This window comes from Synchiropus splendidus, chromosome 1, assembly GCF_027744825.2.
Source record: "Synchiropus splendidus isolate RoL2022-P1 chromosome 1, RoL_Sspl_1.0, whole genome shotgun sequence".
Taxonomy (NCBI): Eukaryota; Metazoa; Chordata; class Actinopteri; order Syngnathiformes; family Callionymidae; genus Synchiropus; species Synchiropus splendidus.
This window is the reverse complement of record NC_071334.1, coordinates 33,634,951-33,657,281: the sequence shown is the minus strand read 5'-3', so window position 1 is coordinate 33,657,281 and position 22,331 is coordinate 33,634,951. Positions and strand designations below refer to the sequence as shown.

Sequence of the window (22,331 nt, the reverse complement as noted above, 5' to 3'; positions counted from 1 at the left end):
TGTGTCTGCAATCCAGCTGCCAACCACAACGCCCTCTGCAGTAAACGTGAGCCACTACAGCTGCTGTCAACGATGCTGTGACGTCATGCATTTGCTTAAAAAACCCAAATATTAATTAAATTGAATGATTTAGCATACTACATTGCGAAATTAAAATGACTAATTAAAAAAAGCCAATGCATCAAAAACTTATCAATGACATTGTGGTCCATTTTTGACATTAAAATTAAAGCAAGAGCTGAAAAATACAATGGACACATCAATTATATATATATATATATATATATATATATATATATATATATATATATATATATATATTGGTAGTGATAAATGGACACTTTGTTTAATGATAAAAGAATAAGATAAAAAAAAAAGAATTAAAACAGAGAAATATTTTTTATAGCTTAAAATGCTCACTGAAGAAATTAAAGCTATATATATATATAGTGATATACCATTTATCACGATTGAAAACGTGAGATATTTAAGTAATTTAAAAATGGAAAAATAAAATAGAACTAAAATATGAAAGTATTGAAGAAAATGACTGGAATTACAAATTGTTGACTCAAAGAAAATAATTGGGAGCAGCTGGAGAGACGAGACGGGAGTTGACAGGATCAATGAGCTGCTGATTGACTGAGCAGAAGGAGACTGATGTCAGATTGACTTGCTGCTCTGATTAACTCTAAACTTGTCGATTAAGAGATGACCTGTCACCACGGGGGTTACTGCAGTGCAGATGGGCAGATTATGAATGACCTTTGAGCTCAGCACACATATTGTAATCTGACTGATAGAAAGTTGTTGGAGGAGCAGACTGTCTGGAGAGCAGACCCCGAGGTGTGAACTCTGGTGCCTGCAGGAAGGTGACCCCACCTGACCTTCGGGGAGTCTCTCACCCCAGAGAGTCCTTCACAACTGACCTGGAAGGCTCCAGATCTGACCACAACTAATGAAAAGCAGCAGGCAGACACAACTAAGTGAGCTGCCTCAGCATCTACAGACATGAATCTGCATCACTCCAGATCTTCATTGTTTATCATCGGGATTGACTAGTTCCATATGTATAGTCATTGATCTGATCATCACAACATTTTAGAGGAATGTAAACTAGTCCTCCACATGCAAGTGGTTCATGAGTGTTTTTGAGGCATCTGGTTTGAGTCACCAGAGGACACAAGCTCCACTACTGTTCGGTAATGTCATTCGTCTTCTGAGCGTCAAGTGGCTCCTGAAACAAACAAACCAAACCATGACTCCCCCGTCTGTGTGTGCCAAACACAATTATTTTTGGACAGCAGCATTTCCCTCCCATGAACTGCATTCTTCTGCACACATTTATCTCATCTTCACGGTACAGCGGCTCCCAGAGCCACCACACTGCTGCTGCTGCTCCTGAAGACTTAAACAGGTGTCGTGGCATTAGATTCAGCAGATCACATTTGAAGGGGAGTGTGGTGACTCTTACTTCACTTCACACTTGAGTGAGAACCCTGCAGTAGCATTGGGGATGTAGAAGATTTGTTGCACTTTATATCAGTGAGAATCCAATTTGGGCAGACCAGCATACATAAACCCAGACCGAGATGGGGACCAAGACTGAGACCCGCTAGATCGCAGAATATAGAAGCATGAATGCATTTGTCATATAGACACACACACACATTCAATTCCAACTACAAAGGAACAGTAGTAATTTTCCTCAAAATGAAGCAAGAACTGAAACGCTTTCATTGGAACAAACTAGTGTGTATCAGTGTGGTCTCGGTCTCTGCATGCTCTGGTCTAAGCACAGTCTTGGGCCAAAACACTACATTTGTCAATGTATAAATCACAGGAGACAGAAATGAAATTCATTCATATTGATTTCCACAACTGAAAATTCTCTGTTAAATATAATAAGAGAACAGACATGAAGGAAAAGAGAGGAATTAACCGTTTTATTGCTCAAAAAACATCCTTCAGCAGCAGGAAACAATATTTTGAAACACTAAACAAAAGTTAAGAAACAAGTGTCGACAGATTTCGGTCACTTTATACACACTTAATGAGATAAACAACAGATTTCTTCATTTACATGTTGTCAAAACTGAATATTTACACACAACATTGAGACGTACAACGCTGGAATGCTCCTCTAAGGCACTTATTGTCAAAACGGTCTGAAACACGTTATCACAAAGTCGGCGTTTTAGACCTCTGCGCTTTTATTTTGACATAATTGTTAGGGTCAGAGTTGAGTCTGAACATTGACTCCAATAAGAAACGCAGGATGCATTTAAACTTGAGAACAGCAATCTGGTTACAATAATGAATAATTATGACTGCTTTTGAAATTGAAAACACTGGTTTGCTGAAGAAAAAAAAAGGGAAAAAAAGAAGTACTTTCCGCAAAACAAATTTCAATTAAAATTTTTTTTAAAAAGGCCATAAAAGTTTTCAGTTGCTAAAGAGATCTTTTGTTTTTTTTGTCAATAAAGATGCAATGTAATGCTCAGAAATCTGATGTTTTATGACGACCTTTTTATTGAAAAAGAATAATGAATTTTTTGGTCCAAAAAGTCAAATCCCAATTTACAATGCTTTTAAAACTCATGAGAAAAACATGAAACTAATCATTGGAACATGTTCTGAGACATTCTGAGACAAGTTTGTCTGCAGAATTCTCTGTTTAGAAAGTCAAAAATGAATATTGACGATTTTATTTGTGAGGGATTATTTTTTACATTTAGTTAACTTAGTTAATTAAAAAAAATATGACGCTGGAACCTCAAGAGGATGTTGTTGATGACTGATAAAATTTACCAAAAAAAAAAAATGGGGATCTTTTTCGTTTTTCTAACATTTTTTTCTAAACAGATCGCAGTGAAAAGTTTTGGCTAAGGGTCTGGTTTTGTGTCTTTGACGTCTCAAATGTGGATAAAATACAAACCTCCAAACGCAAACATAGTTTTGGGGTCCAGGAATGTATGAGTGATTTGTTTGAGTTGCAAGCTAGCTATAAATAGACACAGTAAAAATGCAGAAGACACAAAGCCAGATCCCACCAGTGAATGCAGAGTCAGGTGTGAAGGAACAAAAGGCAGCTGGTGACGGTCTGACCTGCAGAATTTTAGGATTCTCTGGTATGAAGTTCAGTCAACTGTCTTCTGCTTCTCTCCCAGAGTCATGTGACCACATCGGCTTTTGACAAAACCGAACCATTCGGAAGTGAAAGGTGGTGTGACGTCTCCTGGAGCCACTGTGGTAGGTGAGAAAATAATCCGAGGTAAAGGAAGCCGCTTCTTTTCGGACATGAAAACGACTTTCTATCAGCTGACCCTGCAGGTGTGTGTCACAGTGATCAAGCCACTGAGAAAAGGCCACAAGATTAAGTCCAAAAGTGAGCCTTCCACCTGAGTTTGTGCTCCGAGTTTCTTCCCTTCCTTACCAACGATATTGGTCTAGATTAGCAAACGGAGGTGAGGCAGCTCTCACAAGCAAGTACTGTTGCCATGACAGCAACCACTTTATCAAAAAAATAATCATCTGGTTAGAAATATAAAATCTGTATCTAAATATATCTTCTTTTACATACAGAGAGCAGCAGCTCTTCAGTCCCTTTGAGAAGCCGAGGATTGTGGGTAATGCATGCGGTGGTGGGTTCAAGGCAGCTCAGTAGTTTTAGTACTGGATGAAGTCAGACTGAAGCGACTGAAAGACAAAGAGGAGACGACCAAGTGAGACGTGTGTCCTTAGCGTCATGGTTCACACTTTTCAGGGTGGAGTAAATCCCAGCCAGCTGCAGGGAACACCAAACACTCTCAGCATCACACATTTGTGGGCATTGAGGGAGGAGGACGACACACAAATGACTGGTGGAGGTGGGGGGAAACAAAGCTACTCAAAGTTTCTGAACACACAGACAAACAGTCACATCACCAAGGAACAGTTATTTCTGCATGTACGACATCCACTGGCTGATCTGCGTAACTGAGCAACAATCTACAAGTGTAAGAACGGAGGCAAATGCAGACATCACATACATGCATGAATAAGCACTTGCACATGTATGTGTGTGTGCCATAGTTGGAAGACTCGGTCGCAAAATTTCAACATTTAGACAAGTCAATCCTCAAATACAGAGCCTGATGTAGTAAGAAAGCAGATTGCAGTCAATGGTTCTTCAATCGGAGCAACATTCGGGGCGTGTTTCAATTCAACTTTCGAGATTTAAAAAAAAAAAAAGCTTGAAACCATTTGTTGAAACCATTGTTTGGAGACAATGGCGGTTTTAGTCTCGCAGTAAGAGAAAAACAGAGCGCAAATTAGACTGTATCAGATTCAGAAGAGTAATATTCACACTCTGATGGAAATCATACAGCGGGACCAGTAAGTGACTGCAGCGGTTGCTGCATTGGCACCAAGTGACAGCATGTCTGTTAGCCGCGACAGCTCCACATTCTGTAGGTGATTCATAGTCAAAACACCGTGACGGAGGAAGCGTGAATGTGAAAAAGATGTGGTACAAGAGCGGGGGATGCAGCAGTGGCGTTCACAGTTCCGCTGTAAACAACAGTGATGATGTCCAGCCATCATCGATGCTTCAGTGATAAAGAAGAACGTCACCCCTGAATCAGATAAAAATCTGTCAAAGTAATGCAACAGACTATGGCCAGTGTGTACGTATATATATATATATATATATATATATATATATATATATATATCCTCTGGAGAAGCTAAATCCTCACACACACTAGTAAAGCCATCATCGCTGCACCAGCCTTTCTTGTGCCACACATATCACCTGCAGCAAAATGAAGGCCTGACCAAAATAGAAAAATAACTTCTTTTTTTTCACTTTGACTCCACTCTGATTCTTGAATAAAAGAAAGGAAACGCTCAACAGGAGTGTCACAATGAAAGCACGAAATCAGTGGAGAGGTTGTGAATGAATGACATTTGATGTGACGGTTGAGTGACACGTGTGGAGAAACATAGTAGAATCACAGATCAGTACTTTGATTTATGGTGGAGTGACAGTTCAAAGAGCACACAGAGATACACACTACAGAAGCAACTGCTAAACATACCTTAACACATTTTTGACAAATGACAAATAAAAACAAAATTGAACAACATGATGCAATTATTTACATGCATTTTTCCCTTTAACTATTATTACCATTTCTGACACTCCAATCTGACCGATCTGTGGATTCATCACCCCGCACACGTCAAGTCACGACTCGTGATCAAAATAGTCTTTAGCTGCAGCCCTATAACCTATACTTCAGTACCGTGAGGAGGTATTTGTAGTTCATTACTCTACATCTCTGGCGACGACACATGTACTTAGGTGTGTGTTCAATGTGTGCAAGTGGGCCGCACTTTACAGTACAACAGTGTTCAACTCTGAACACTGTCAAACTGACTCTCAGGATCTCTGAGGTCAAATGTTGGACACAAACTTGAGGAGTTGTGAGTTTCATTTCACCGTTAGGTGAGACCAGTGAGTGACCGGACCACTAATGGTGCGTGACTACAAGGTGGGTTCCTCAGCGCAGCAGCAGCTTTTGTGTTAGTGTGTTAGCAACATGACACCTGGAGAAACAAGACACACCACCACACTCGCACACAGACTCACAACTTTGGGAGAAACACCAGCAGTCATCAAACGGGAAGGGATGTTGGTCATGTGATTTCAAGCAGGAGTGATGAGGACAGTGGAGACAGAGTCAAGAGACAAAGTGAGCTGAGAGTCACTCCTGCACCACATTTGCACTCCTCACTCTCAACTGTAGTTTGGGACAGAGGTGTGAGAACATGCCAGAGTGAGATGAAGAACCACACGTGACAAAACCAGGAGAGGAAGAGCTGCTGCTGAGTCAGAGGACTTACAGGTATGGAGCGGCTTAGGTATCGTCCCGAAGGGCCCTTCAGGCCACCGTAAGAACCCGGGCCACGCTGCGGCCTGAAGTCCTGCATCGGCCGGGTTGGGGGAGCTGCGGAACTGCCGTACGACCCGTTGTTGTTGTTGTTGACCTCCCGCATACGAGGTCCGTTACTATAGCGAAAGAGGGAGGGTGGGGCCGCAGAGGAGGTGGAGGAGCTATTGGACATGGGGGAGGAGGAGGATGGGGGAGGGAGAGGAGCATACGAGGTAGTCCTGTCCTCCTCCAAGTCCACAGCGTACAGATCGCTCAGTGAGCTGGCCAGTCGGGAGCCAAGAGCGGAGCTGATACACAGACAAACAAAATACACAGTGATGGGACACAAAACAACCAGCAGTTGTCTCACCACCAGTTCCACCTGTGGAAGGGTTAGCCAGCAGCCCAACATGTCACCAAGTAGTTAAATAAAGAGCCAGGACGAACAAGACCTCACTGACCTCCTCATGTTGGGTGCTGAAGACGCAGGACTTCGGCCAATCCTCTTGGCTGCAGCAGAAGCAGAGGATGGGGAGAACTTTGAGGTCTTGAGTGGGGATGCAGGTCCTTGACCGAGCCCCGCTGACATTCTGTAGATAGAGACAAAAGCAACGGTGAGTTGGTGGGAATTTTTTTTCTTTCCTTTTATGTAAGTCAGCGGTTTCTACCTGAGCGGCTGTGACGAAGATCTACTGTGCAGCTTCATGTCCTCCATTCTGAAGAATGAAAACAATCAGTCTGAAAAGTCACCAGAACAGGACGCACTCGCTGGAGTACCTCAGGGTTCCGGTAGTGGCGGCACGCGGCTGACGCCGACTCTTTAAGGCTCTGAGCTTGTCTCCCTGAGTCAGACTTGGATCTCCGGACTCATTCTGCGGACACAAACAGACTACTGTACCAACCGATCCATGAAATTCGTAGTCAGTTTCATCGTCAGTCAGCATTTCTCCATATTAATTTTTGCTTCAAGAAAACATTCTCTCAATATCTTTTTAAGTTATTCATTACAAAGAGACATTTTCTCAGTGGTCTTTTGAACTTTTGGTTACACTGTACATTAAGGTCTCATCTATTATGCATTATTACTTAATTGACAATAAGACATTATAATTCATTTTTAAAGCATCATAAAAGATGTTATGAATGTTCATAATCAAGTATGACAACTTATAACAATGTTTTTTCAGGTATTATAAAGGCTCAGGGTCACTGAGGAGTTTTGACAATGATTCATACATGTGTGTATTCATTCAAGGTAAAAAGCTTTCTTTATTCCATCCTGAACCTCTTTCAGGCTTGCTAACTACTACCCTTCCTTTCTTCCACACTGACTCCCACCTTCCCTCCAGTCATTTCAGAAGAAAACACAATTTTTGCAAAACTAGTGAGGAACAACGCAGATGATGTGAAACCTTTATCCGCAGCCATTCCTGCTCATTCAACTTCCAAACATGAAACCTGCCAGCAGCTTCGCACCCAGATAATGTTGTGTCACTGACACACACTAGACAGTTCAGTGGATGAAACAAGTGATAGATCAGTGTCTATTCTGAGGCTAGGGAGCGGCCGTGATGTTGAGTCACTGGCTTCTACGTTGCCTTCATCTTCATAGCAAATTGTTGGCTCTTATTTTGTTTGTGCCCTCAGTCTGTATTTACTCACAGAGAAAGCGGTTATTCCATAAAGCAAAAATAGATGCCACTAACTCAAGCGCCACTAAATCATATGACACAACTATTCCTGCAGTTGAATCCAAGATATAAAAGGCACGTAGTTAGACAAAAATGAGTTTTACCATGGACTAACACCAACCCCCGTTGCAGTTTATGGAAGCGCCCGGCTGCATTCCGGATCACAACAACTCACACCAGATTTGGTGTGTGTGTGTGTGTGTGTGTGTCAGCGGCTAAGCACGTCATCAGTTTAGTGACACGTTTCCCAGGGGAATGTCACTTGATAAGTCCAACAGACTTCTTGTTTGATTGTACATTCCTAAGGTTGTTCACTTGGATTTGCTCTGTATAATAGAGGTTTCATTCTATGTTGAGGAACAGAAATATGGCGCTTTCATCCAGGCATGGCGCTTCAGATCATCACCGAGTTTGTCATCATCAGTCTTTAAGACCGTATCTGATCAGATCGATCCTTTCAGTGGACACTGGTCATGTTTAAGTGCATATCACCTCACATCTTGTTCTTTAACACTAATAACTTGTTCCATAAAAGTCAACACACCAAGAGCAACACATTTAGCTGTCCATTCAGGATCCTAATACAGATTCCCTTGCAACGTTCATTCATGTCTCATGTCACCCTTCTTACGGTGTCTACCCCCTTGTCACCTCCCCCGACCGTACGATCATGTTTTCTTCCCTCTCACCTCCAACTTTATATTTAATCTGGTGCTTATGCATACCAGATGTGCTGTAATGTACCTCATGCAGACGGTCCGGGCCGGCAGAGCGATGGATGTTGCCGTTGGTGATGTTATGGGTGGAGTTGAGACTGAGGTTGTCCAAGCTGGTGATGAGGTGAGGCATAGCTCGTTCCTCCTGCTGGGCCTTCTGGGTGCGCTGGTTGTCTCCCTGAAGCCACAGCGATGCCTGTTTCCTGTAGCCAAGTTTCTGTTAGACATTTGTACCATGGCACCAAACTTTCTGGTATAAGCACAAACTCACTCTTCCAGGAAGTGCTGCTGGGGTCCGATGACCGAGCCCGGTCTGCAGATCCGGATCCAGGCGATGGCCTCGGCTGCAGTGAAGCGATAATGTTTCATGAGATAACAGCCAATCAGAGTGCCCGTCCTGCCAAGACCAGCTGCAGCCACAGAGAGAAAGTTGAATTAATAACAGACATCCTGGTGACACTGCCTTCCCAGTACTATCCAAGTGGATCAGGACAAAGATGTCAGACCTTTGCAGTGGACCGCCACAGCGCCATTTGTGCTCTCGCACACGTGCAGGAAGCGGCGTGTGATGATGTCACTGGGCGTGCTGCCATCTAGGAAGAAGAGGTCGTAGTGGTCAAAGCCACCGTCAGTGAAGCGCTTGGCATCGTAGATCTTCTTGTTGAGGCGGATGATGGTGGTGACGTTGTGCCTTCTGAAGTACGGAAAGTAGGCCTCGGGTGCGTGGAGTGGGTAACCTGCAGCGCATCATCTTTTGAGCACTCACATCATCAGATCACATGAGATCATGTCATCTGTTGCTACTCACCATTCTCTATTTTGGTTTTGGGGTGTGGGCCGCTGAAGGCCAGGAACTTTCCCGGGACGATCCAGTTCAGGTCCCCGTTCTCCACACGCTGCAAGCACAGTCGTAAGTCATAAAGATTCACACATTCAGATTTGCTTCCCTCCACTTGCTTCCCTCCAGACTTCTTCTGTTTTCCATCTTTTTTTTATCTGCTAATTATTATCCTCATTATATTATTACCTTTTTCTTGATACCAATGCATCCATCTTTTCCTGTTTTTTCCATCTTCCATTTTTTCCACTGCATTCCATCTCCCTTCTTCAATTCCCTCTTACCTATTTTGTTGCTTCCATCATTCAATCCTTAACATATCCCTCCAGTCCTTGTTTCTTCCCATACACACCTCTATCGGCACATTTTTTCCTTTGTCAGTCTGTGTCTACTTTAATCTCCCACCTTAACTGCCTCCATGCCTATATTACAACCTTTTCTTAAATCCTTCCATTCTTCTCCTCACATGTCCATCTACCCTTGCATCCTAAAAATAGCTCCAGATTTCCTCCCTTTCTTAGCCACAACTTTCCCTAGCCATCCTTTTTCATCCAATCACTACTTTCCTCTCTGCCTTCCTCCTTTTTCACACCCCCTTTCAAATGCTTCCCCCATGCCTCGAACACACTTTCTTGTTCCCTAAATATGACCAGCTATTCGTGCCTTTCCAGTATCCTTAATTTCTTTCCTTCCCTACAAATAACCTTTCATCCCTTCTTCCGTGCAGACTTCCTTCCTCTGCCCTAGCCATCTTCTTTACCCCTAGCCTCCTCTACCTCTGTCCTAGTATCCTATTTTCTACCATTACCTCCTGACCCACTCTTGAACCCTTCCTTCCTACCATAATAGTGTTATCATCCTATCACTTTGTAACTTTCAAAACAAAGTAAAGATTAAACAAGCATGTCAAAGATCAATGAGTGAACTTCGAGAAGATTCTTCGCAGTTCTGGTTGACTGAGCTTGCACCAACACACTGACAGAGCAGACACGTTCAACAGGACAGTGAGCTGGATGTTGATGCTGGCGCCCTCGCGTGGACATTTTTCTACTAAACAAGCATAATTCAACGATTTTCTTTGCATCATCCATTCATGTCATTTTGTTTTCTACACGTTTCCTTAATTTCCACCATTCAGTGTTAGCCATTTTCTTTGATTCTGACACTCTTTCCGTACCATACTTCCATTCTTACCCCCTTACCACACTACTTTCCTTCATCTGTCTTGCATCCTTCTCCTGGTCTCGCTACCCTCCTTACGCTCTCTTAATATTGTTCTCCTTTGATCTCCTCCAACTTTTATTTTATCCCTCCCTCTATCCATTGTGATTACTCAAGGCTCTGATCTCCATCTAAAGACCTTTAAACTCTTTTGCTTTCAACACTTTTCGCTATTTAAATTCATTGTTTTTCACTCGCTACTTTCCAATTCACATCTGGATGAGCTGTGCTGCATGTTGGCTGGTCGTCCTGGTAACTGGACACCACAGATGGGCTCTTAAAACATGCAGCAGTGGACACAAGCTGCATCAATACCAGAGGATTGATGAAACTCCGAGGCTCAAGATAATCCGATGGGATTGGTGGAATTGGCCCTCGATTGAGCCGAACGATCAAACAAAAGTTACACAGGCGCAAAAACACAAAGAGGCTTTACATTAAATGCTGACCTCATTTCTATATTCCAGCAACTGTCGAGTCAGCCTCTGATCCAGATTACCTCTCAGCATGCTTCTGTTATCATTTGGAGAGTCTTTTGAGTCCGATTTCTATCATCCCATGCAAGTTTGCGCACCAGGGTTCTGGATTTGAATCCCACACTGAACAACACAACGTTTAGACTCAAAAGCGACTGAGATGCGTCTTTGTTTGTCCCTCCACTAAACTCTTAGGAATTATTCATCAATTACTGTCCACTACAGTCTGCAGTGTGTCCTTCTGCGGATTGCCGTGCAAATCAACCTCCTCACAAGACAATTAGACCCGCTGACATGTCAAAAGCTTTTTCTTCTTTGCCGCTAAATTATTCAGGAGCTGGTTCAGGTCAGCAGCGAGGAAACTGCTGGTTAGCGAGTCAGAGCTGGTTTGGCTTTTTACCTCATAGTGTTCGTACTCGTCCACGTCAAAGGTTTCGAAGTTGAAGAATCCGTGTTGCAGAGCCTGAAACGCACAGAACAACATTTCACCTCCAGTCACCAGTGAGGCTGTTTAAGCTGCATCAAATGTAGTAGATTTATAGTTTAAAAACGTAACTGCAGAAAGAGCACCACCTTTGACTGTCTTCATATATGTTTGAGGTAGAAGGTGTTTGACTGGCAAATAGATGAATTTCAAAAGAAAGCATGGAAAAAAACGGGTGTGAAAGGATGGAGAAAAAAATGAAGAAATAAACAAAAAAATAAGTTGTAGCCAGAGAGATATAAAAAGGAGGAAAAGCGATCATAAAATAAGGAAGGAAAAATAATGAGCCACCAAAGGAAAGCAAGAAGGGATATGTAGGAAAAGAATAAAAAGATAAAAAGGAATATAATCCCATCATGCGCCAGAGAGTTACACAATGAAGTAGGGTTTCTCTTTAGGTTTTCATGATTAAATTACACTTCAAATTCATGCTATTTATGGCTCAATACAATTCAACACAATGCAATCAACTAAGACATACAGGGATGCAGCAACAGTATCCTCATTGTTCTGCATATTCCTGGAGAAAAGTGAGTTTGAGCACCACCGCCTTCAGAATGTAGACAGCTGTTTCATCAAGCATGTCTGCACACTGTGTAAAATAACTCAGGACGGGATGATGAAGGATAGAAGTCTTCAAAGTGTAATAAGTGTGAGATATCCCCATTTAACTAACAATACCTTGAATGAGAAAAGAGAGATGTAAAAATACAGATATTTTAGAGATAATAAGGGATATGAAGGGTAGAGAATTGTTGAGAAATTATATGCCGGATTAAAAAGGTATACAAGAAAGTAAAGGATAACAAAGAAGGACAGGAAGAAGACAGCACAGACAGTTCCTCCACTACAATAATGCAGCAACTCAGTTCTGACGCAGCAGTTTCTGTACGTTGATGGATTTCCCAGAGAAACTGGACAAACAGGCGCGAGGAATTCAGAGCTTTGGAAAGTGCTTACAAATCGGAACATGACCTCCATGTTTATGGTTTCCAAAAACGAATAAGGAATTCTACCTGTGTAAGACAGAAGGCATCGGTCATCAGGCTGCGCTAAAACTTGTTGGAGGAGTTTTATACTTTGAATGGAAGGCTCTCAAACATTAGTTCGAAACACGTTCCTTGAGGCAAAAAAGTTGTTCAGCTGAAAGAATCAATTAGCGTGTCACATGTGCGGAATGTACCATGTCACATTTTCAGGAACTTTTGAATAATTATCAGCATAAAAAAATGATTAAAAAAAGGCATTTTCTTTTATACAGTATACATGAATGAAATCCAGGCTCCAAGAGCCACTTCTTATTAGAGGCCAAATATTTGCGTTTTCCCAGCTATCCAGGTAAAGAGGCAGGTCCATCATAGAAATAGAGTCATCAGTTGGCCTGTTTTCTGAGGGTGTGAGAAGCAATCTGGATATCTGACTTTGAATGACCTTTAGCCATCCAAAACATAGGCGGGTGGCCAAACAGCAGCTGTGCATGTTACATCACAAAGGTGCACAATGAAATAAAGAAGGGATTAGAGAAGATGATTAAGCACACCTTCCTGATACCCTGAAGACAATCCAGCACTGAGAGGTTGAAGGTGCAATTTCCGAAAGAGGCGTCTCTGCAAGGAAAAGGACAAACGTGAGTGAGAACATACTAGACGACACAAATCAGGGTTTTTTTTTTGGAGGGGGTCACAATGACCTCAGGAGTTCAGTGACGGGGTGACAAGTGAATATAAGGGACCTCTTCACATATCAGGTTTAACAGAACAAATATCAGGCAGGTGCAGCAGCGTTTCTCGAAACAACTGCCTTCGCTTGTTGGAACAGTGGTTGTACTGAGTCGCTCCAGCATGTCTATCACAGAGTTCAGGCACCTGCTGAAGAAAACTGAAAACCAAACGACACCCAGCAGCCTTCCAGAGGTGGTCAGGCACCTACATGCTCAACTGGAGCTGATACAGGCGGCTCTCAAGCTTGTCTCCTCCACTAAGGAACTCAAAATTGAAAACCTCAGTCAGTGACGCTCACGTTTTTAAATCGGTCTCAAAGCAAGAAGATCACAGGTTTAATTCCATCTTAAGGACGTTATTCTGAGCAAAACTCTCGGTAAAAAAAACAAACAAATGTTTCCTGATGACTAAACTATCTGGAGGTGTGCGGGTATGTGTCCTGGGCATCCACTGACTCGTTGTGGCTGAGGAAAGACACCTTGTTAAGGGAAGACGCCGAAGTATTTCTGGCGTTTGACCAAAAGTAAGCACATGATGGTGCCGTGACTAACAACCTTTAATGTTGCATCTTCTGATCGATGCTGACCGTTGAAAACGTTCTCATCAAGAGACTGTCAAATCATGTGACAGATCAGATGCCATCAGTAAACTAAATCCTTGGCTTCATTATCACGGCAGTGTGAGGAGACTTTCACTCAGCTGACATCCCTTTTCCCATCAGTCACACATGCTTGGTTATGAGAAGTTCTAATGAAGCTACAAATCATCTGACAGCGTGCTAAAATGTATTACTGGGTGTTGAGGGCCCAGCACAACGTCCATCACCAGCTCCTTGTTATGTGACCAGTGATTTTGACACTGCTTCGCTTCACAGGACGCACAAAAGAGCGCCCACTGGATTGTTGCAAGCACTCGTCCACCATAGGCTCGGGTTTCCTTTCCATGACTGATAGCTTTTGTCGGCACATCTTTTGTTATGTAACGCTGCTGATTATAAGCACGTGTGACACGAGGGGTCCGGTGTTGGAGCAGATAGCCGCAGTAGTCAACTCGAGGAGCTGATAGAGTGAGCCATAAACCTTTCATGATGAATAAGCAAGGCACGTAAAGTACGTTTCTGAAATTAGGATTCCAACTCTTCCTTCCAGAATTGTTCATTCACACAACTATTTTTTCAAATATCAGTCAGTGTCTAGCAGTTCTACAATGTGTCTCTCCGGGATGACTGTGCTGCTCAGCCAATCTCTATCTCTATTTGACTGGCCACAATACATTAGATACAATGGGAACTCCAACGGTAGATGACTAAACAACCCAACAATTAATCCCTAAATACGTACAACATTTCTACAGCGAAGGAGCGAACACTCAAGAATAACTTGCAATTTAATGTGTTTATATTTCATGTCACAAAACGCTCTCACAATTCTTTTCGCCCCTCTTGTGTGCAATCTATTTGTGTTACTTTTAGCTGGTCTAAATTAGTCTTCTCCCGCCACAGGACTAATTAAGGAATATCTTATCTTACGCAGCCCAGTCACCCTCCACTTATTTCACTTTTCTTTCATTATATTTCAAATTAAAAACATGTTTGGACTGATATTGATAATCTATAATCTTTGGCGGAGTAGAATACAACATGACATGACTGACAGCCATTCATCTGTCCAGATCAGCAGGGTTTATCCAAATGTCACACAATCTGATGTCACGAAACTGAATGATCAGGGTTTAAAAAAAAAACAAAAAAAAAAGCTTTGTTTACCACACGCTGCCAGCGAATGCGTCGCTCTGTGGGCGTGGTCTCATCATGGTCAAGTTTAATCTGCTCATCAGACAGAGAACAGAGTCTTCTATCGTTCAACACTGCTGTTACATAAGCAGAGTTTGGACAACAAAAAGCCCTTTATCCCCCTCCTCCCCCCTCCTCCCCTCTCCTCTCCTCTCCTCTCCTCTCCTCTCCTCTCCTCTCCTCTCCTCTCCTCTCCTCTCCTCTCCTCTCCTCTCCTCTCCTCTCCTCTCCTCTCCTCTCCTCTCCTCTCCTCTCCTCTCCTCTCCTCTCCTCTCCCTCACACACACACACACACATATTAATAGCCATCTTAGTGAGGACTTCCGCTGACATAATGCAACCGTGACCCTCCTCCACTCTCAGGAAATCGTAATGAGAATGGCCAAATGCCCCTCACCCAGACCAGGACCCTTGAACTGCAGTCTGGGTACATCTGTCCACACTTAGAGAGTGGAAACTGCCACTCACACCCTGGCGCCAAGCCGCCAGCACTTCAGTGACGACAGCAAACTCATGCAGACTGGTGTTGAGGAACTTGTTAGGGCCTTTAATTTCCTCATTACAATTAGCACACTGCCTGTGACTCAAACAGGAGCCGCAGTCTGAACACAAGCTTGAAGCTTTGCCTTGTGGTCAGCCAACACTCGAGGAGTGAACCAAGAGTGACAACACTCACCTGAAGGGGAGATAGGAGGCGTTAGATCCAGAGATTAGAGCTCTGTAGGCTTCTTCTGGTGTTTTCTTCAAGTAGACAACCTGCCGCAAAGACAGAAGTTAAAATATGTATCATGTGCAATATAAACACAACAACAAATCATTTTACATACAAATCACACTGTTTTCCTTTGAAACAGAGTTGAGTAGGAGCCAAGTGTCTCCATTTACCAGCCCATCGTCATCAGCTTTTAAATGCAAGTTGTTTCAATTTAATTTTAATTTAATTTTGAGGTTTACTCCCTTTTAGGTGTGGTCCCGATTACTGGAACTTTTCAAGCCTGAAGTAATTTGCTTCCTGGGCACGGCAACTTTTCAGGTGGTTAACATCGAGGATTACCTGTCGTCCTTGGGATTGGAAGTGGGAACTAAACAACTATAGCAATAAACCACAAATAACTAAACAGGCACTAATAAAAATTAAGGGTGTTCTGGTGCAAAAAACAGGGTGTCCAACTGCTCATGTTTTTCAGTTTAGGGCATCCCCAGGTGACCGTGATGGCTCCCTAGCTAAAAGCCTGTGGCTACGTCTATTATGTTTGCGGTATATAGGCTTTGTTGGCTGGCTCTCTCTCCTCTGTCTCCCTCATTTGACTGAGTCTCATTTGGGGCTGGGTGCGTGTCCCCCATCGGGCTGTATTGTCTTTACTGGGGACCACTGCACTTGTTAATCTGGCCGGAGGTTGACAGCCGTCCCCCGGCTAATTGTCTTTTCTGCGTTTGGGGTCACAGCCCTCTCAGCTTTGTGTTTCAAGGTTCATTGTTCATAGTTGCATGAAGACATAGTTGCGGTGAGTTTTTCCACTTCCCTTTAAGTTTCTGGTAATGTACTCACAGCATATCCTCCGATTAGCACAGCAGCATTGGACCGCTTTCTCTGGTCAAAGCTGGTGTAGTGAACTATTCGCTTTCTGGTCAATGTGAACGACTGGAAAAGAAGTGTAATCGTTAGACTTCACTTAGTAGCACTTGGTATTCTTCAGTCACAGTGGAAGGGTTGACAACAGAGTACCAACAACACAACAAAAAAAGTGAGCTTAAAAAAAGAAAAATTACACCATTTTAGAGTTCACCGAGGCGACTTTTGTAGCGTGACGTGTCGGTCACTTCAACTCTTGAATGAAAGCAAGTGGAAGGTAGAGGAGTGAATCCAGACAGTCCAGTTTGACAGTCGTCGTGGTGAATGGCAACAGTGCAGCGGAGGAATGTGTTAGCATAGCAACATAAAACACAACAGAGAACGCATGTCCTCCCACTTCCAAGTCGACTGTAACCTGTCTGAAGTCAGCCAGATATGAAGCTTAGCGAAACCCTTGGAATAATTTTATTGATCCTAAGCAGAGAAAGTGTGGAATGAATGAGTGAGTGAATAAGCATGAACACAGGCATGAATGTCTTAGTTCAACCTGAGACAGGATATATTTTAGAGGAGAACGAGGTAAACATTATGTGGCACATCTTTCAATGACTGGGTGAACCTACAAGATAATGAGGACAATGTGTGTGTGGTTTGGCCAAAAGGTTGTGAACTGGTTACAATGTCATGAGTGACTGTATGAAGGTGCCAGTATCGCTATCAAGCAACACGTGTGACTGGTTGGACATTGAGACAACAATGAGCTTGGCTCATTGAAACTGTGAGAGGGTGACTGTGTTCCTTAAAGTGTAGCGCAAGTTGTGTACATGTCTGTGTGACAGGGTGAGCATGTGCCCAGTCCCAGTATGAACAACATTGCGTAACTCTGCATCTGTCACGTCACATTCTGGACATTCCACCTTGGGGTAAGTCGGTGGCAGAAGGAAGTTCTTACCTTCAGTTTCTTGTTGAGTTTACAGCAGTAGCGGAACAACATGGCCAGATTGAGAGGCCCGAAGTCGGCGTAGAAACTGCCATCCAAAATAAACACGAGAGGTCAGATCCCAGGTCAGGATTATACAGTATACTTGTCTTCCCATACTTACTTCTCATATACAAACTCATCGTCTGTGCAGAAGTAGTGGGTGTTGGCGGTGCTTTTGGGTTTGCTGCGTAACGTGGCGAAGTACAAACGCTCTGGATAAAACACAGGGAGAAAACTCAATAAAAGCAAATAGAGAACTCCTTTTCTCTGCCAACAAAAAAATTGGACTTGATAGACAAACTATGACGTTATATTTCAGTTACACTGTAATGGGACAGTTCACTTAAACACATGAAATAATTAAAAAAATATATTCCACTCCATTAGACAACTTAGTTGTGAAAAAGCTCTTAATGGGTCAAATAAATAAACAGTTAACAAAGATAACTTGTTATTATTATAGTTAGGGCACATGCTTCAAACTAATCACAGGTATGGAATGAATGGCAACCTGTCCAGTATGACCTCTTGCCCTATGTAGCCGGGACAGGTGTCGAGCCCCCTTTATCGCGTCAAAAAAAGGACAATGAAAAATGAGAGAAAAATGGATTGGACAATGTTATGTCAAAAACAATTTTAGACTTCCATTTTGAAATGTACAACGATGTAGTTAACAATTAAGAATGTAAACACACACAAGTCTGCATTTCCAAAACACGATCCCCAAGTTACGATAACAATAAGTGTGTGACTACAACGTTACACTGTACCTTATCAATTAATACCTGTGAAGATAAGACGACATTAGTGACACCACTGATTAAAAACAGCAGGTGGCATGTTTAAAACTCAGGGGCCTGGTGTCAAAACTGGCCTTCCAGGTCAATTCATGAAGTGACCCACAATACCTTACAATGTTTCAATATGAGCTTGACAGTAGGAGTGTCGAAGCTTCCTGGTTTCAAAGTGCAGGTAAGCACACATCACTGATTCAACAATCATCCATCTTTTGTGGTGCGAGTCCAAGTCAAAGGGGACAAGAGATTTTGACATGCAACAGTGAACACAATGCCAAAATCATCATCCTACAAATTATAGGCAGCTGGCTATTTCAGTACATGGAGTAGATTCAAAATGTTTTTTGTCATTTGCAACAGTTTTGCAGACGCACAACAACATTAGGGTACAATGCAGTGAAAATAAATTATTTTAGCGTGACAAAACCATGCAACACAGTGCACCTAATATGCACAACTACCAATCTTTTCTTTAATTCAACAATTTATTCTCATTATTATTCATTGATTCAAGTGTTTAATCTCCGACCATTACAATTTTTTTGTCGAAGTATAAAAGCTAAACGACACATGAAAAATCTCTCATTGGAAACGGCTAATCACTCATGTTTTGAATATTGGCAAGTCAATATTCCACTTTAATTCATGTTGGGGCTGTAACTACTATTGTTTTAATAGTCGACTAGTGACAGACATGTGAACTAGTGACGTGGTCAGCTTATGACGTGCACATACAAACGTACGTGGTTAGTGTTGTAAATATTCATTAGAAAAAAATGCAAGTAAATTGTTCTAAACACTAACTTATGAGTTAACCTATAACCTCAACGACGGTTGACTAGTCAGGAAGATCAGTCAACCTTCCGGCATGTAATGTGTACATGTTGACAAACGCATGTTATGCTATCTGCTTTCCCTTTTCACATGGGATCACGTCAAAACTGTAGTCTTCGATCTAGTTTTTCAGTACTTTACATCAATAACCAGCTGTACATTGATCACCCTTTTAAAAGTCGATTCATTTAAGAGACTACAACTAGTGTAAAATACTTGAAATACTTTCTTTTGATCTAAAAATAAAGCAACATCGCGTCATCAGCAACTTTTCACGATTAGCTTTAGCATTTGAGCATCCTTGTCACCGCCTGCTGAATGAAGAACTTTTCAAAGTTTTACCTTTAATAAACTCAGCTGTGCCCAGCGACTCGGACTCGTCCGTCGACCTAAAGAGGGCGGAAAGGATCTGGGAATGCCGCACTCCTTCCACCGTCATGAGTCCGTCTCAGTCCGGGACAAGCAGCCCAGCTCGCTCGGGAAACTTTTCAAACTATTAGCAACTCCGTTAGCTCGTAGCCGACTACAGGGGCAACTTAGAAGTGAGAAAACTTCCCTCTTCGTTTCCCATGCGCGTCTTCTCGCTGCTTTTCTGTCGCCTGCGCGGTTCAGTAACTTATGTCCCCTCTCACATACGTATTCTTCCCTGCTCGCATGTCCGCACGCAGACGTTCGGAGGACGACGCTGCGAAAGTCTGAAACTGTGATTGAACAAATCCCTCCTTAAGACACGTCGTCATGGCGACCAGGGTGGCCCCCATAGCAACCGCAGCCAATCAGCTCACAGAGCAGCTGGTGATGCGTTCATGGACCAGTAGGAAAGGCGTGAGGCATTCAATGCAGCGCTACAATAAAATCGATTGTTTCAGTTATTCCACGGTTTATTTTTTAACACTTTGTTAGTTTTGGTAACAGGGACCTCCTCCAAAGCCAACTTTTCAGCATCTTTGTACTTATATTATAGTTATCTCCCATTTTCTTTCATCGCAACAAAGTACTCAGCTTGTTTACATCACCGAGGAGCTACTTCTGAAACTATTTATAACTCAAAATCGAATCTGAAAATGTTTGACGCCACATTTGTTTGTCTTTAGATTAAAGTCTCAAATGAAAAGGGAAGGCCAGAAGGGAAGGAGAGCTTGTTGGAATGGTGGAGACTACCCGTGAGGTCCATGTATGTGGTAAATGAGCGTAGATGCGACTATGGATCCCCTGATGGGAAATCCCCAAAGAGGAGGTCGAGAATTGCTATCAGCGATCCAAGAGAACCGTTTAGTTTTAAACCCTTATACCTCTGATCCCTCGCAGTCAGTATTCTACTCCTGACACCACTGACAGTAGAGAACATTCGCTCATCATTGAAAAAGCATAATCCCATAATTCCTCACTAAAAAGCAGGTCCACATTCATAAAATTGTGTTGGTAGATTTAAATACACAAAATTAAATTATGTGAAGTGAACTGTGTGTCCTTGTTTTCATTGGTTTAGTTTTTAATATGCTGTCGAGAGAGAGAGAGAGAGAAAGTGCGTTCTTTATTTTCTCTCCAGAAGTGCCTCCCAGGCACCTGGGATGAAGTCTACTGCAGCTCCTGCTTTTTTACCAAATGTCTCTGCAAAGAGGTCGTCTCCATCGATCTTACCAACTGTTGTCTGCAACTAGACTCTCTAGCTATACTAGTATGAAAGGACCACTCAGGTTTGTTCTTTATGATTACACTTGGGGGTGGCCAACAGCTATTGTTGATCCAATCACATCAATTTTTGGGAATAATTTGAGAAATAACACAATATATTTTGTAGTTTGAAGTTTCAAGTTCTACTATCACTCTCAAACTGCCCACCCGGATCTTTATAGGAGTTGCAGGAATGGTTCCATATGGGCAGGGACAGTTCCAACACGTATACACACTCTGGAAATTATTGTCTTTTAGTCATCTTATGGGTTATTCTATTCAACAGTTGTCAGAGAGTAATACAACACAAGTGGGCAATTTACATGGTGAAACCATAGGGGTGGTTGAACACATTTAAACCGGGACTGGGACCTTCAAGCATTAATCTTGATGAATTAATGACAGAAAAAAAAACAGATCCAAATATCACAGATCAATCTTGTATAAAGTTTCTTTATACTGACATCACCAAAACATCCACAGTGAAGGAGACTAAATGAGACTGCAGTGATGGTTGGGAAGTTTCAAAAACTTCAGGATGGAAGCATAAAAATGTTCTTTATGCTGTAAACAGTCTTATCTCGAGCAGTTGTGTAGAGATTCAACTTATATTTGATTTGAAATGAAATGAAATTTGAAAACAGAGCTAATCAAGATTCATTCATGGTAAAACCTGTAGTGTTATTTAAATTGTTTTAATTGAGTCCAACCCCCAATTTAAACCCAGTTCAACACAACAAAATGTTTGGATGCACAGAGGTGAACCATACATATTTTGTAGTGTGAGAAACTTTGAAGAAATACTTTACATCTGTAAAGTACTGAGACAAAAAAGGGGGGGTCGAATTAAACAATCACAGCACAGCAGCATTACAAACACCGAAGTCTCAGTGGAGGACCGGGTGATTGAATCCACCACGCCCCCCAGTCTGTCACTCACAACTGCATATAAAGGACAGCGCTTCAGTCGACCTAAATGGACACCACAACTTCATTATAAACTGACACACTTGGGCATTACTTCAAAATGGTTCTTAAAAAGGAGAAAGTATTGGGTGCTATGTGTTCAAGATGCTTGAATGATGATGAGAAGAATTCTAGCAGCAATGTTACAGAGAAATGAATCTCTATCTGGACTGCATGTTCCACCCAAGACTAAGGCACAAACCGGTGGTTATTAAACTGAATAGACCTGGGCTCTCCGACAAATGCAGTCATGTGTTCTCAAATTAAGAGGACAAACAACACTCAGCCGGAGGCGATGCATTGGACCACTGTATCGGCTTGTTTGATGCTAGCAGACTCAGAATTAAATCTTATTTCTAATCTGTCACATGCATTTTAAGAATCATCTTCAACAGATATATGGGTCAGATAATTAGAACCACAGTTGAATCTAGTCCCGGAGGGTTGACGTCCCAGTGAAGATGTCACACTGACCTGCGATCAGCGAAATCCACACACGGTTTGGAGCTGGCCCTGACGCAGGAAGAGGGGGTTGCTGGATCTGGGGGCCGTCCTGGTGCACCATCCAGGCACCAACGTCTGCCATGGTGCAGGACGGCGAGCAGACTGCGAGGACTGGGCCGAACCACTCTGGTGTCAGGTGACCCC

The 22,331-nt window shown here is 42.5% G+C and overlaps 1 protein-coding gene across 8 annotated transcripts; it reads right to left on the bottom strand.

Annotated features, from left to right (window-relative positions):
- Positions 1-1,939: 1,939 nt before the first annotated feature.
- cdc14ab (cell division cycle 14Ab) lies at positions 1,940-19,953 on the bottom strand. Of its 8 annotated transcripts, none has more exons than XR_008416654.1 (17): positions 19,386-19,953; positions 17,534-17,624; positions 17,383-17,458; positions 16,407-16,499; positions 15,534-15,613; positions 12,885-12,951; positions 11,261-11,323; positions 9,134-9,221; positions 8,832-9,062; positions 8,597-8,735; positions 8,354-8,528; positions 6,696-6,790; positions 6,587-6,634; positions 6,380-6,508; positions 5,890-6,226; positions 5,636-5,786; positions 1,940-3,699 (listed from the first exon to the last, which is right to left on the bottom strand). XR_008416654.1 is itself a non-coding variant. In XM_053887222.1 (16 exons), exons 1-16 carry the CDS (start codon positions 19,480-19,482, stop codon positions 3,670-3,672), a joined length of 1,839 nt encoding a protein of 612 aa, XP_053743197.1. In that variant the 5' UTR covers positions 19,483-19,953; the 3' UTR covers positions 1,940-3,669. The 8 variants fall into 8 exon arrangements, 3 of the variants coding, with proteins under 3 accessions (XP_053743197.1, XP_053743215.1, XP_053743190.1); XR_008416656.1 differs by lacking the exon at positions 5,636-5,786 and having other exon boundaries at positions 1,940-3,513; positions 3,584-3,699; XR_008416657.1 differs by lacking the exon at positions 5,636-5,786 and having other exon boundaries at positions 1,940-3,247; positions 3,584-3,699.
- Positions 19,954-22,331: the final 2,378 nt, after the last annotated feature.